At 41.2% G+C, this 14366-nt stretch overlaps 1 protein-coding gene across 3 annotated transcripts in view; it reads left to right on the top strand.

The window, feature by feature from the left end:
• The window catches only part of MAP3K15 (mitogen-activated protein kinase kinase kinase 15), a 155630-nt gene that overhangs the window by 50965 nt on the left and 90299 nt on the right, over positions 1 to 14366 (top strand). For all 3 annotated transcript variants that reach the window (XM_054544388.2, XM_054544390.2, XM_054544389.2), the window contains exon 6: positions 842 to 948. In XM_054544388.2, the coding sequence (XP_054400363.1) occupies positions 842 to 948 (107 nt within the window). The remainder of the gene's footprint in view (positions 1 to 841; positions 949 to 14366) is intronic.

Genomic DNA, 14366 nt, shown 5'->3' with positions numbered 1-14366 from the left:
TTCCAGTGGGTCAAGGCCAGCATCCTACAGTGCCCAGGACAGCTCCCACAACAGAGAATTATGGTCCAGAAATGTCACTAGTCCCAAGGTTGAGAAACACTAGTTTAGATTAATGTATTTGATTCTGGCAAAATAGGAAGGACTGGAATCTATGTGCTTTGACTGGAAGTTTGCTTGTGTGTATTTGTCCAGCTCACTTTAACACACATCTCTGCTGATACTGTTTTTTTATTTTGTTTTTGATTCTGAGACAGACGGAGTCTTGCTCTGTTGCCCAGGCTGGAATGCAATGGCACAATCTTGGCTCACTGCAACCTCTGCCTCTCAGATTCAATCAATTCTCCTGCATCAGCCTCTCGAGTAGCTGGGATTCCAGGCGCCCGCCACCATGCCCAGCTATATTTTGTATTTTTAGTAGAGACAGGGTTTCACCATGTTGGCCAGGCTAGTCTCAAACTCCTGACTTCAAGTGATCCACCCACCTCAGCCTCTCAAAGTGCTGGGATTACAGGTGTGAGCCACCACGCCCAGCCTCTGCTGATGTTGTTAACTCTCCTACACTCAGCTGTTTCCTGGCTGCTGAGCTCATTTACTTTTGTTGCCTTTGGATGCTTCATGCCGTTTGATAGCAGGGATTCCTTCTCTGTTCTTCTCTCTGTCATCCATCTTATTTTCTGGTCTTCTTCCCTCCTATTAAAGGCTACAAGTTACTTCACTAAATGCCCTTTGTAAGGAAGGGCCTGTCTAAGTGCGGAGGCTGTCTCCTGTTTATAACAATTCAGAAAAATCAGTGAAGAGCTGTGTTTCCTCTCTTGCTCACTTTGGGACCTCTTGCCAACAGGACTATGATGCGATGGTGAAGCTGGTAGAAACACTGGAGATGCTGCCTACGTGTGATTTGGCCGATCAGCATAACATTAAATTCCACTATGCATTTGCACTGAATAGGTAAGAACGATAATGTATGTACAGGGTTTTGAAACATGCCACCCGTTGAATTCTGCTTCCTTCTTTCATTCAACATCGAGTATCAGCCAGGTCATGTGCTAAATGCCAAGGTTATGAAGATGGACAAGGCCCAGTCTTTGTCCTCAGGGACTTTGTATTTGGAATACACATTCTAGCTGTGAGATTGAACACATCAATCCATCCTAATAGCTTATGACGGCAGCAAAACAGGCACCCCCGGCTTCATGTATCTTGTAACACATACGAGGTCACATCTCTTTTTTAAATCAGGGTAAAATTTGCAGTCAGTGAAATGCACAGATCTTAAGTATATCATTTGTGTTTGATAATTGGCTATACACATGGAAACAACACTCCCATCAAAAAATAAAATGTTTCCATCACCCCAGAAGTTCACTTGTGCTCCTTTGCAGGCAATCCTTAACCCCTCCATAGGTGACCACTGTTATGGCCTCTGTCTCCATAGATGAGTTTGGCTTGTCCTTGAACTTCACATAAATGGAATCACACAGTGTGCACTCTTTTGTGTCATTCATCGTCGTGTTCGCGAGATTCATCTATGCGGTTGTGTGTATTAGTGGTTTGTTCATTCTCATTGCCGTCGTGTAGTCCTTGGTATAGGTATGCCACAATCATCTGTTTTACTGCTGATGAGCCTCTAGGTTGTTTGCAGTTTGGGGATACTGAGAACAGCGCTGCTATGGACATTGCTCTACTTGCTTTTTCTACACATATGGATACATTTCTCGGGTATATAGCATGTGCTTGTAGTAGACATCGGCAAACAGTGGTAGGATTCTGATTCCTTTTCGGGAGGAAGCTTCATGGTCTCTGTGGAAATGCACCTACTCTCTCCCCAGCAGCCTTTCAACCCAGCATCCCAAGGATGCATTGTTGTGAATGAAGGCCAGTCTTCATTAAGCCTGATAAAGTCTTGTAACTTTGTTCCCCCGGCATAGTAAGCTCCATTCTTATTTATATTTACCTGTGCTTGATTAATAACCATTAAATGAGCCATCACGTCTGAGGTTCTTGGGAGAGTGCCTGGCACACTGTAAGTGCTGTAAAAAATTGGTTTGTTAAATAAAAACTATAAGGGCCTTTTAAGTTACTCATCACTAAGTCTTTTTCCCAGATATAGTAGAGGTTAAGTGTTGTCACAGAATGAAATAATAGATTGCCATTTTCTCAAAATAACAAGAGTAAAACAAGATTTGAAATGGAAAATTGGGGCCGGCCGCAGTGGCTCATGCTTGTAATCCCAGCACTTTGGGAGGCCAAGGCGGGCAGATCACTTGAGCTCAGGGGTTCAAGACCAGCCTGGGCAACATGGCAAAACCCCATCTCTACAAAAAAAAAAAAAAAAATTAGCCAGGCATGATGGCTTGTGCTTATAGTCTCAGCTGCTCAGGAGGCTAAGGTAGGAGGCTTGCTTGATCCTGGGAAGTTGATGCTGTAGTGAACCATGATTGCACCATTGCACTCCAGCCTGGATGACAGAATGGAGACCCTGTTTCAAAAAAAAAAAAAAGAAAAAAAAGACATAGAAAATTGGTATTTAGGAGAAACAGGTATAGCAGAATGAGGTGATCCTGAGATGAATACGTTTCCCGTTTGGAAGCAGAATGGCTGGGATTGCACACCAGAGAGCCAACTTTCTCTTTGATGGGTCTTTTCCTTCTAGTCTGATTATCTCCTGTTAGACAGTGGCTCTGTTTAATAGGGCCAGACGGGGTCCTCAACACTAAGAACCTCATTTTCTCCAACAAACTAAGGATTTTCTGTAGGACTGCAATACTTGCTTCATTTACACATGTAATCTGATCCTGAATTTCACATTTTTGCTTTAGGCTTAACTTGGCCAGCCGTCAACATAGTAGGAGTTTGCATTACACATTGAGCATCTCTAATCTGAAAATCTGAATTCCAAAGTGCTCCTAAGTCCAAAACTTTGAGCGCTGACATGATGCTCAAAGGAAATGCTCATTGGAGCATTTTGTATTTCAAATTAGGGATGCTTAACTCGTAAGTATAATGCAAACATTCCAAAATCTGAAATACTGCAAATCCAAAGCACTTCTGGTCCCAAGCATTTTGGATAAGAGATACCCAACTGGTATATACAGTTTTGAGGGAGTTTATGGCATTACTTTGTATCTGTAAAGGGGAAAATAGTGATGGAGAAGAAATGAGTTTTCCTGCATTAAAGTTGACCTTTAGCTCTCAGGAAGTGGAGCAAATCATGGCCAGAAATGAATTACTGAAGGTTGGCAGTAATGGATGACTTTTGACCCTCAGATGTCAAGGGCTCCCTGTTAGTGGGAAAGCTGGCTCGAGCTGGTCAGCTTTCCCTGATACCTTCCACTCCACTGCATTCATAAGCCCATTCAAAGCTACTTCAAGTTTCCACTGAGCAGTTAAACTGCTTGCTGCTTGATGGCATGGAATATTTTATGAGTGATTTGTATTTGCTGTTGCTTTTACAAATGGAACTTTGTTAGATATGTGAATGTAGTCAGAATATTCTGACCAGGGACCAGCCAGTGAGCTGGATGGTCTAGAAGAAGAAAATCAGAATCAAAGTCCCAGGTTAAAAACAAAATAGAACTTGCCAGTCGCGAAATAGAAGACATGTGCTCATATTGTACTTCCAGCATCTTTGGATCGAGACTACCAACTCTGGCAAAATTTACCTCTTTGAATTACTCAGCAAGTGGCAGGGCAGTTGGATGTGGGACACACTGATTGGAATGTCTTATATGTCGTTCTGTAAATAAGGGGAGTGCTAGATGAGAATGCTCTGCAGACCCTAGAAATGTGTGCAGGGGACATTAGATGAATGTGACTGAATCCAGCCCACACCAGAGGGGCTACATGCTTGTTCCAGAACCTCCTGTATTCACCTGAGCCTTAGTCTCTGAGCTTCCCAGCCGAGAGGGCAGAGTGAGCTCATCATCTCTACAGTAGCCACGAGCCTCCTTTTGTCTCTTCTGTTGATGTTCACTGTTTGATTTTGCTGTCTTAATTTCCATGTGGATATAAGTAGCATTCTTTATGACATGTTTGTCAAATTTAGAAAAATGATGACATCTTCCTACTTTTCTAATACATTGTCTGCAGGCGCCTAAAAGCATCTTGTGAAAGAAGGATACATACTTGTTGCTTTTCTAGTGAAGAGAACCACAAAATCTGCCAACTTAAAAGGAATCATTTAGTCCAAATCCTTTGTTTTGGAGAGGAGAAAGAAACAAACAAAAAGGCAAGGGCCCAAAATATAACACCTGGTCAATAAGAGATCCTGGAACCAGAACTCCCTCCCTAATGTTACCACAGCACACTGTATATACTACTTTTTTTTTTTTTTTTTTTTTGGCCTGAGATGCTCACTCTGTCGCCCAGGCTGGAGTGCAGTGGCGTAATCTCGGCTCACTGCAACCTTCGCCTCCCGGGTTCAAGCGATTCTGCTGCCTTAGCCCCCTGCGTAGCTGGGATTACAGGTGTGTGCCACCACACCCGGCTAATTTTTGTATGTTTTAGTAGATACAGAGTTTCACCATGTTGTTCAGGCTGGTCTCCAACTCCTTACCTCGTGATCCTCCCGCCTCGGCCTCCCAAAGTGCTGGGATTACAGGCATGAGCCACAGTACCCAGTCCTGCATATACTACTTTTTAAAGCTGATGTTAATAATATCATGGCATAATCAGTTAAACTCTTTCCAGCAGGTTCTAGCTTGTATATATTTTGGTTGTCTGAAGGACAACCAAAATAAGGCAGGGCCCTCCACTTGAAATTGTTGGGCTGTACCTTTATATGTCCTGGGTTTTTCATATGCGATGAGAGGATTAGATGATAGCTGAATATTGAAGCTGCCATCATAATATAAATTTTTGGTTTGGTTTAGGCTTTTTTGTTTTGTTTTGTTTGTTTTTTGAGACGGAGTCTCACTGTTTCCCAGGCTGGAGTACAGTGGTGTGATCTTGCTCACTGCAACCTCCACCTCCCAGGTTAAAGCGACTGTCCTGCTTCAGCCTCCTGAGTAGCTGGGATTACAGGTGCGCATCACCATGCCTGGCTAATATTTGTATTTTAGTAGAGACGGGGTTTCCCCGTGTTGTCCAGGCTGGTCTCAAACTCCTGACCTCAAGTAATCCACCCGCCTCGGCCTCCCAAAGTGCTGGGATTACAGACATGAGCCAGTGTGCCCGGCCTTGGTTTGGTGTTTATTGTAGCAAAAAAATACATATAAAATTTACCATCTTAACCACTTTTAAGCATATAGTTCAGTACTGTTAAATATGTTCACATATGGTGAAACAGGGCTCTAGAAGTTTTCATTTTGTAAATCTGAAACTATGCACACATTCATTAAAGAGCTGCCCGTTGCTCCCTTCCCCAGTCCCTAGCAACCACCATTCTCCTGTTCCTGTGACTGTAACTATCCCAGGTACCTCATGTAAGTGAAATCGTACATCACTACTGTCCAATCTTTTGGCTTCCCTGGGCCACATTGGAAGAAGAATTGTCTTGGACCATACATAAAATACACTAACCATCGCTGATGAGCTAAAAAAAAAAAATTGCAAAAAAACCTCATAATGTTTTAAGAAAGTTTATGAATTTGTATTGGGCTGCATTCAAAGCCATCCTGGACCACATGGGCCGCTGGTTTAATAACCTTGTACAGGGTTTGTCTCTCTCTGACTGCTTTATTTCACTTAGTGTAATGTCCTCAAGGTTCATTCATGGTTGCAGCATGTGTCAGAACTTCCTTTTCAAGGCTGAATAATCCATTGTATGTACAGACCACATTTTGTTTATCCATTCATCTGTCGATGGACATTTAGGTTACCTCTTGAGTATTGTGGATAGTGCTACTATGAACATAGTGTGCAGATATTTCTTCTAGACCCTGCTTTCAATTCTTTTGGATATATGCCCAGAAGTAAAATTGTTGGATCATACGGTAGTCCTATTTTTAATTTTTTGCTTTTTCTTTTTTTTTTTTTTTTTTTTTGGAGACAGAACCCCGCTCTGTCGCTCAGGCTGGAGTGCAGTGGCACGATCTTGGCTCACTGCAACCTCCACTTCCCAGGTTCAAGTGATTCTCCTGCTTCAGCCACCTGAGTAGCTGGGACTACAGGTGCACACTACCACACCTGGCTAATTTTTTTGGTAGAGATGGGATTTTGCCATGTTTCCTAGGCTGGTCTTGAACCTCTGACCTCAAGTGATCCACCTATCTCAGCCTCCCAAAGTGCTGAGATTACAGGCATGAGCCACCATGCCTGGCATATTTTTAATTTTTTGAGGAATCTGCAAATTGTTTTCCATCGTGCCTGCCCCATTTACATCTCACCAGCAGTGTACAGTTTCTCTAATCCTTGCCAACACTTATTTTCTGTTTTCCTTTTTTTTTTTATTAGCTGCCCTAATGGGTATAAGATGATAGCCTATTGTAGTTTCAATGGACTTTTCTCTGATTAGTGACACTGAGCATCTTTTCATCTGCTTGTTGGCCATTTGTATATTATCTTTGGAGAAATGTCTATTCAAGTTCTTTGCCCATTTTTTAAAAGGTTATTTGATTTTTTTGTTGTTGAGTTGTAGGAGGGTTTTTTTTTTTGTATATATTCTGGCTATTGACTCTTGATCAAATATACAATTTGTAACTGTTTTCCTATATCGTATAGGTTGACTTTTCACTCTGTTGATTGTATCCTTTGATGCCCAAAAGTTTTTAAGTTTGATGTATCATTTACATTTATCTGATCCTTTTTTTTTTTGAAACTGACTCTGTTGCCCAGGCTGGAGTGCAGCGGTGTGATTTCCGCTCAAGGCAACCTCCATCTCCCGGGTTCAAGCAATTCTCCTGCCTCAGCCTCCTGAGTAGCTGAGATTACCGGCACCCACCACCACCCCAGCTAATTTTTGTATTTTTAGTAGAGATGGCGTTTCGCCCTGTTGGCAAGGCTGGTCTCGAACTCCTGACCTCAAGTAATCCACCTGCCTCGGCCTCCGAAAGTGCCAGGGTTACAGGCGTGAGCCACCGCACCCGGCCGGATGTCTCATTTATCTAATCCTGCTTTGTTGCCTGTGCTTTCAGTGTCATACCCATGAAATCTTTGCCACATGTATACTTTTTATATCAAAAATCCAGTTGTATTTTTTTTCTTTATAAATGAACCGTCTTATCTTCTGAGCAGTGGCCTTGCCAATAATACATGTTATCTTTTAAAAAAATATTTACTCAAAGGGCTTTGTCTTCATTGCTCCTCACTAGCCTCCTTGAGCCCATGATATCTTCCTTTTCTGTTTCCTTCTTCAGTTCCCTCCTTTTTGTCCTTCCTCCTTTATTTACTAACTTATTTATGTGTCAGTAGAAGGGCTGTGTGTAAAGGAAGAGGGTTCATGAGGGGTGACTGAAGTTAACAGGTGATTTTTAAAAAAATCACATTTTCAAGTCCAACAGAGCTTAAAGGTAAAATAAAAATAAAAAATTACACGTGTATATTTCTCTCTCACACACACCTGAACTTATACAAACAAGTGAATTTGTTTGATTCAAATGAATTTCACTGCAGTTTTCTGCATTGATTTTGGCAATGCTGCCATTATTCAGAATATTATGGCATCAGTCAGAGAGGAATATTTTTCTTTGGAATTGCCAGCTTTATTTTTTTCACCTCCTCTCCCTTTTCTCCTGTCCTCTTCTCTCCTCTGTTGCACAGGCTAGAGTGCAGTGGTGTGATGATGGCTCATTGCAGCCTTGACTTTCTGAGCTCAAGTGATCCTCCCGCCTCAGCCTCCTAAGTAGGCACATGCCACCATGCCCAGCTAATTTGGAATTGCTAGCTTTCAAGGCACATAGGAAATCAATATCATTCCAATGGGTTCTGAAGACAGATTTGGGTTCCAGTTCCTGCTTCTGTACTTCAGTGTTATGGCCGTGGTCAAGTAACTTAACCTCCTGAAACGTTGGTGTCCCCATTTATAAAATGTGATACCAACATCTACCATGTAGTGTCACTTGGAGTACTCCTGGCACGAAGCAGGTGCTTGGCTATTGCTCTTACTATTACTGTGTAGCTTCATCACCCATATTTTTTCTACCAGGTTTGAGGGATAACTTTTGACCATTTCCAAATACCAAAACTTCTAGCAAAATACAGAGATTGCCACCACAGACAATATTTAAAATCACATACCTTTGATTCTGAAAAAAAACTCTTAAGAGAAATTTATAGAAGTGCTGTTAGCGTAAGAACATTGTTCGAATAAGTATCTGGCCCTCTGAGATGACTATTTTCCATGGGACAGGGTTTATATGAATATAGGTATTTGTAGAAAAAAGGGATCGTTTGGTAAATTCAAAGTTTATTGATTTGGAATGGGTTTCTTCACCTTGGCACTATTGATATTTGGAGCTGGATAACTCTGTCATGGGGGCTGTCCTATGTATAGTAAGATGTTTAGCAACATCCTTCATCTTTACCCGCTAGATGCCAATAGCACTCACCCCGCACCTCGCCCAATATAACAACCAAAAATGTCTCTAGACATTGACAAATGTCCTATAGGGGACAAAAATCCCTTCTGGTTGAGACCACTGATTTACAGGGAGGCATTTGAGGTATAGAAAAAGCGCACACTTTGACATTTGCATCACCAGCAATATGATGTTGTCAAGCTAATTAAACTCCTTCAGCCTGAATTTGTTCATCTGTAAACTAGGATGGTGATGCCTAAATAAGATATGCCATATGCAAATGACTGCATGGCCCCTGGCAGCTAGAAGGCAGTTCATAAAAGTTTGATATCTTCTCCATTTATCCCTCATTTACACTTCTTAATTCTAATCGGGAGATAACCTAGTGTTACATAAAAAGATTACAGAGTCAACAAGGCAAGTGCCAAGTGGCTTAGTCTGTAGGAATTATGGTTGCTTAAAGTAGACAAGAAAAACTGCGTGTAATGTGGCCAAAAAGTGGCCCAGAGCTCTTAACCGGCTGTTGGTCACCCAGAGAGCATTCAACTTGGGGAATGGTTTGAGAAATACTCCAAAACCGCTCTGCTGTTTACAACCCACAAAACTGTGGACTGGACTGCTGTGGAAAAAAGTAGAATGGTAGGAATTAATTTGAGGCTTTAAAAATTAAATAATATCATAAGTAAAATATTAGCATAGTGCCTGGTGCCTAGATAATGCTGGATGAATGTTAATTGCCCTTCTATTTCCCACCAGAGAATTCCAGCCACCATTGTTAGGTCATCTCCAATGATAGTCTGAACTGAAAACAATGTTATGACCAAGTTTTCTATCAGCCTAAGAAAATGCAACACTGAGAGAGCTAAGACTAATGAATACAATGCGTAAAGGACTTTCAAATAAAATTTTTCCCTACCTGACATCAAATTTTTCATCAATGAGATTTAAGAACACAGTTCCTTATGTTTTTCTCATGCATAATTTTTTTTCGGGGGAGGAACTTCCTCCAGTGGTTTAAAGGTATTTTTTCCCCCATAACAGTAAAATCAAATACAGAAGACTTTGTTTTAACATATCTTTGTGACTGGGCATCCAGAAAATTGGTTAACACTGTTAACAGCCCTGCCAGTTGCTCACTTGATTGTTTTGAGGTTCATGGTAGCATGTATTGCAGTTACCAGCCTCAGATATCAGTTGAGGACATAAGGACTGGGAATTTATTTGTAATACATTTTGACATGCAGGGTAAACCATTAATTATTAACCATTCCTGAGGAAAATCCTGACCCATGTAAGTTGCTACCAGGGCCTCTGCTTGGCACTCTGAATCAATCGCATGTGGACATTCCCTGTTAGCTGCATTGTGAAGTCCTGGTTGCCACGTTGAGTCAGGAAGACCAAACTGGAAGTTCAGGAGACACTAACCCTGGAAAAGCTGCCTTCTCGCCCATTGCCTGAGGATTTCAAACAAATGAGAAAAGCCACAGTTCCACTTAGGAAACATTGACTTTCCTGTAGATTCAGCCTCCTACACCTTAGAGTGGGTGTTGAGAGACTTCACATGCGTTCATCCCCGTTGCTGTTGTCCTTGAGATAAGGACATTGATAAAGAGAAAGTGGGAGACATCCTTTCAGATTTTCATGGGTGAGTTTCTAAAGAGACAGAAGGGCCACTAAATCAACCCTATATAACCCCCTTCTAAATTCAGGATGGCAATTTACATTTTACTTTAGATGAAATATCAGTAAGTGAGTTTGGATAATGCTTCACTTAAGATTCAGAACAGTTGTGTTTCAGTGTGTGTGAACACTTTGTAGTATATCACAGCTCTTATTTCAGCAATGCAGGGAGGATACATTTATGCCTGTGTTGAAGGACTTGTAAAGAAAGGACTGTGTGTTGTAGGAAAAGTGTTGGTTTGAGAGTTAGGCAGCCTGTATTCTATCCCAGTTCTCCTACTAACTAGCTGGGTATCTGTGGGCAAGTCACTTTACTTCCCAGGAATTAGTAGAAGTGGACATATAAAAGATAAGAAATAAAAAGGGCCAAGCACAGTGGCTTGCACCTGTAATCCCAGCAACTCCTGAGGTCAGAAGTCTGAGACCAGCCTGAGCAGCATAGCAAGACCCCGTCTCTACAAAACAAAATTTAAAAATTAGCGGGTGTGGTGGTGTACAAGTATAGTCCCAGCTGCTCAGGAGACTGAGGCAGGAGTAGCGCATGAGCCCAGGAGGTCAAGGCTGCAGTGAGCTATGATTGTACCACTGCGTTCCAGCCTGGGCGACAGAGCCAGGCCTGTCTCAATCAATAAATCATTAAATTTAAAAAATAAATTACCTCATTAATTTTTAAAATATATAAATAAATAATTTTTTTTTTTTTTTTTTAAAAAAGGAAGGCTGTAGGCTGGGTACCAGTTCCAGTTCAGGGTGTCTCTTTAGTTGTACTCCAGGTGCCAGATTACAAGTTCACCCGATGCCACCCCGTGTATTTCAGTGGTTGATGTTTGACAAGACCGGAGGTTAAGATGGGCTCTGACTACAGTGAACAGTCCAGTTTAGCCTGACTGAAGGGTTTATTTAAGTGATAGGGAGAAATAGATGGCTGAGGAGGGAGGTTGGCCCCAGGGGTTAAGGACCTTGACTGATAAGCTAAGGAATTTGGATTTTGTTCTGTAGTCCCTAGGGAGTAATTACTGAAGGTTTTGTAAACAGGGGACTGACATGAGCCAGGTTACGACTCCACCACTATCTGCATGGCCTTAGGCAGGTCACCAGACTTTCCTAGACCTAGACCCTATAGTCATCTTTTTTAAAGAGGGAGAGAGTGATTTGGACCAGATGATTTTGAATATTGCTCTCCTTTCAAAAGTTCTGAGTCTATAACTTGAAGCATCATTTTATTAGTTGAATGATTAGAGACAGATCCTTTAAGACCTTGCTTTATGATGGATTCTTTATCCTATCAGCAATCTCAGTCCTATTTGTTGTTGTAAACTCAATTATGTCACTGTTCCCAGGGAGAGGAAAACCTACTCTGTGTGCTTTCTCACTTTGCTTCCTAGTAACACGTTATAATAAAGGAGTTTTTGCTTAAACAATAAAAGATTTTGTTAGAACATAGGTTAAGTGAACTAAAAGGCATACGTACAATTTATTTCACTGCCAAATGCCAAATTTTCCTCAAATTATTTGCCCGCTACCTCAGCTAGTCTCTGTCTAGTTTTGTTGCTGTTGCTGGCTGATTAATTAATTAATTAATTAATTTTTGAGATGGAGTTTCGCTCTTCTCGCCCAGGCTGGAATACAATGGCACGATCTCAGCTCACTGCAATCTCTGCCTCCCGGGTTTGAGCAATTCTCCTGCTTCAGCCTCCCGAGTAGCTGGGACTACAGGCACCTGACACCACGCCTGGCTAATTTTTGTATTTTTAGTAGAGATTGGCTTTCACTATGTTGGCCAGGCTGGTCTCGAGCTCCTGACCTCAGGTGATCCATCTGCCTCAGCCTCCCAAAGTGCTGGAATTACAGGCGTGAGCCACTATACCTGGCCTTTGGCTGATTAATTTTAAAAGCAATTTTAGTTTGATATTTCCATCACTAATTTTTTTTATCCTTTAAATAACATTTTTATTTATTTATTTTTTTCTTTTATTATTATTATTATTATTATTATACTTTAGGCTCTATGGTACATGTGCGCAACGTGCAGGTAACTTACATATGTATACATGTGCCATGCTGGTGCGCTGCACCCACCAACTCGTCATCTAGCATTAGGTATATCTCCCAATGCTATCCCTCTCCCCTCCCCCCACCCCACAACAGTCCCCAAAGTGTGATGTTCTCCTTCCTGTGACCATGTGTTCTCATTGTTCAATTCCCACCTATGAGTGAGAATATGCGGTGTTTGGTTTTTTGTTCTTGTGATAGTTTACTGAGAATGATGATTTCCAATTTCATCCATGTCCCTACAAAGGACATGAACTCATCATTTTTTATGGCTGCATAGTATTCCATGGTGTATATGTGCCACATTTTCTTAATCCAGTCTATCATTGTTGGACATTTGGGTTGGTTCCAAGTCTTTGCTATTGTGAATAATGCTGCAATAAACATACGTGTGCATGTGTCTTTATAGCAGCATGATTTATAGTCCTTTGGGTATATACCCAGTAATGGGATGGCTGGGTCGAATGGAATTTCTAGTTCTAGATCCCTGAGGAATCGCCACACTGACTTCCACAAGGGTTGAACTAGTTTACAGTCCCACCAACAGTGTAAAAGTGTTCCTATTTCTCCACATCCTCTCCAGCACCTGTTGTTTCCTGACTTTTTAATGATTGCCATTCTAACTGGTGTGAGATGGTATCTCATTGTGGTTTTGATTTGCATTTCTCTGATGGCCAGTGATGGTGAGCATTTTTTCATGTGTTTTTTGGCTGCATAAATGTCTTCTTTTGAGAAGTGTCTGTTCATGTCCTTCGCCCACTTTTTGATGGGGTTGTTCGTTTTTTTCTTGTAAATTTGTTGGAGTTCATTGTAGATTCTGGATATCAGCCCTTTGTCAGATGAGTAGGTTGCGAAAATTTTCTCCCATTTTGTAGGTTGCCTATTCACTCTGATGGTAGTTTCCTTTGCTGTGCAGAAGCTCTTTAGTTTAATTAGATCCCATTTCTCAATTTTGGCTTTTGTTACCATTGCTTTTGGTGTTTTAGACATGAAGTCCTTGCCCATGCCTATGTCCTGAATGGTAATGCCTAGGTTTTCTTCTAGGGTTTTTATGGTTTTAGGTCTAACATTTAAGTCTTTAATCCATCTTGAATTGATTTTTGTATAAGGTGTAAGGAAGGGATCCAGTTTCAGCTTTCTACATATGGCTAGCCAGTTTTCCCAGCACCATTTATTAAATAGGGAATCCTTTCCCCATTTCTTGTTTCTCTCAGGTTTGTCAAAGATCAGATAGTTGTAGATATGTGGCATTATTTCTGACGGCTCTGTTCTGTTCCATTGATCTATATCTCTGTTTTGGTACCAGTACCATGCTGTTTTGGTTACTGTAGCCTTGTAGTATAGTTTGAAGTCAGGTAGTGTGATGCCTCCAGCTTTGTTCTTTTGGCTTAGGATTGACTTGGTGATGCGGGCTCTTTTTTGGTTCCATATGAACTTTAAAGTAGTTTTTTCCAATTCTGTGAAGAAAGTCATTGGTAACTTGATGGGGATGGCATTGAATCTGTAAATTACCTTGGGAAGGATGGCCATTTTCATGATATTGATTCTTCCTACCCATGAGCATGGAATGTTCTTCCATTTGTTTGTATCCTCTTTTATTTCCTTGAGCAGTGGTTTGTAGTTCTCCTTGAAGAGGTCCTTCACATCCCTTGTAAGTTGGATTCCTAGGTATTTTATTCTCTTTGAAGCAATTGTGAATGGGAGTTCACTCATGATTTGGCTCTCTGTTTGTCTGTTATTGATGTATAAGAATGCTTGTGATTTTCGTACATTGATTTTATATCCTGAGACTTTGCTGAAGTTGCTTATCAGCTTAAGGAGATTTTGGGCTGAGACAATGGGGTTTTCTAGATATACTATCATGTCATCTGCAACCGGGGACAATTTGACTTCCTCTTTTCCTAATTGAATACCCTTGATTTCCTTCTCCTGCCTAATTGCCCTGGCCAGAACTTCCAACACTATGTTGAATAGAAGTGGTGAGAGAGGGCATCCCTGTCTTGTGCCAGTTTTCAAAGGGAATGCTTCCAGTTTTTGCCCATTCAGTATGATATTGGCTGTGGGTTTGTCATAAATAGCTCTTATTATTTTGAGATACGTCCCATCAATACCTAATTTATTGAGAGTTTTTAGCATGAAGGGTTGTTGAATTTTGTCAAAGGCCTTTTCTGCATCTAT

Source organism: Pongo abelii, chromosome X (genome assembly GCF_028885655.2).
Source record: "Pongo abelii isolate AG06213 chromosome X, NHGRI_mPonAbe1-v2.0_pri, whole genome shotgun sequence".
NCBI lineage: Eukaryota > Metazoa > Chordata > Mammalia > Primates > Hominidae > Pongo > Pongo abelii.
The sequence above is the reverse complement of the archived record's forward strand: the minus strand, read 5'-3'. Positions and strand labels throughout refer to the sequence as shown.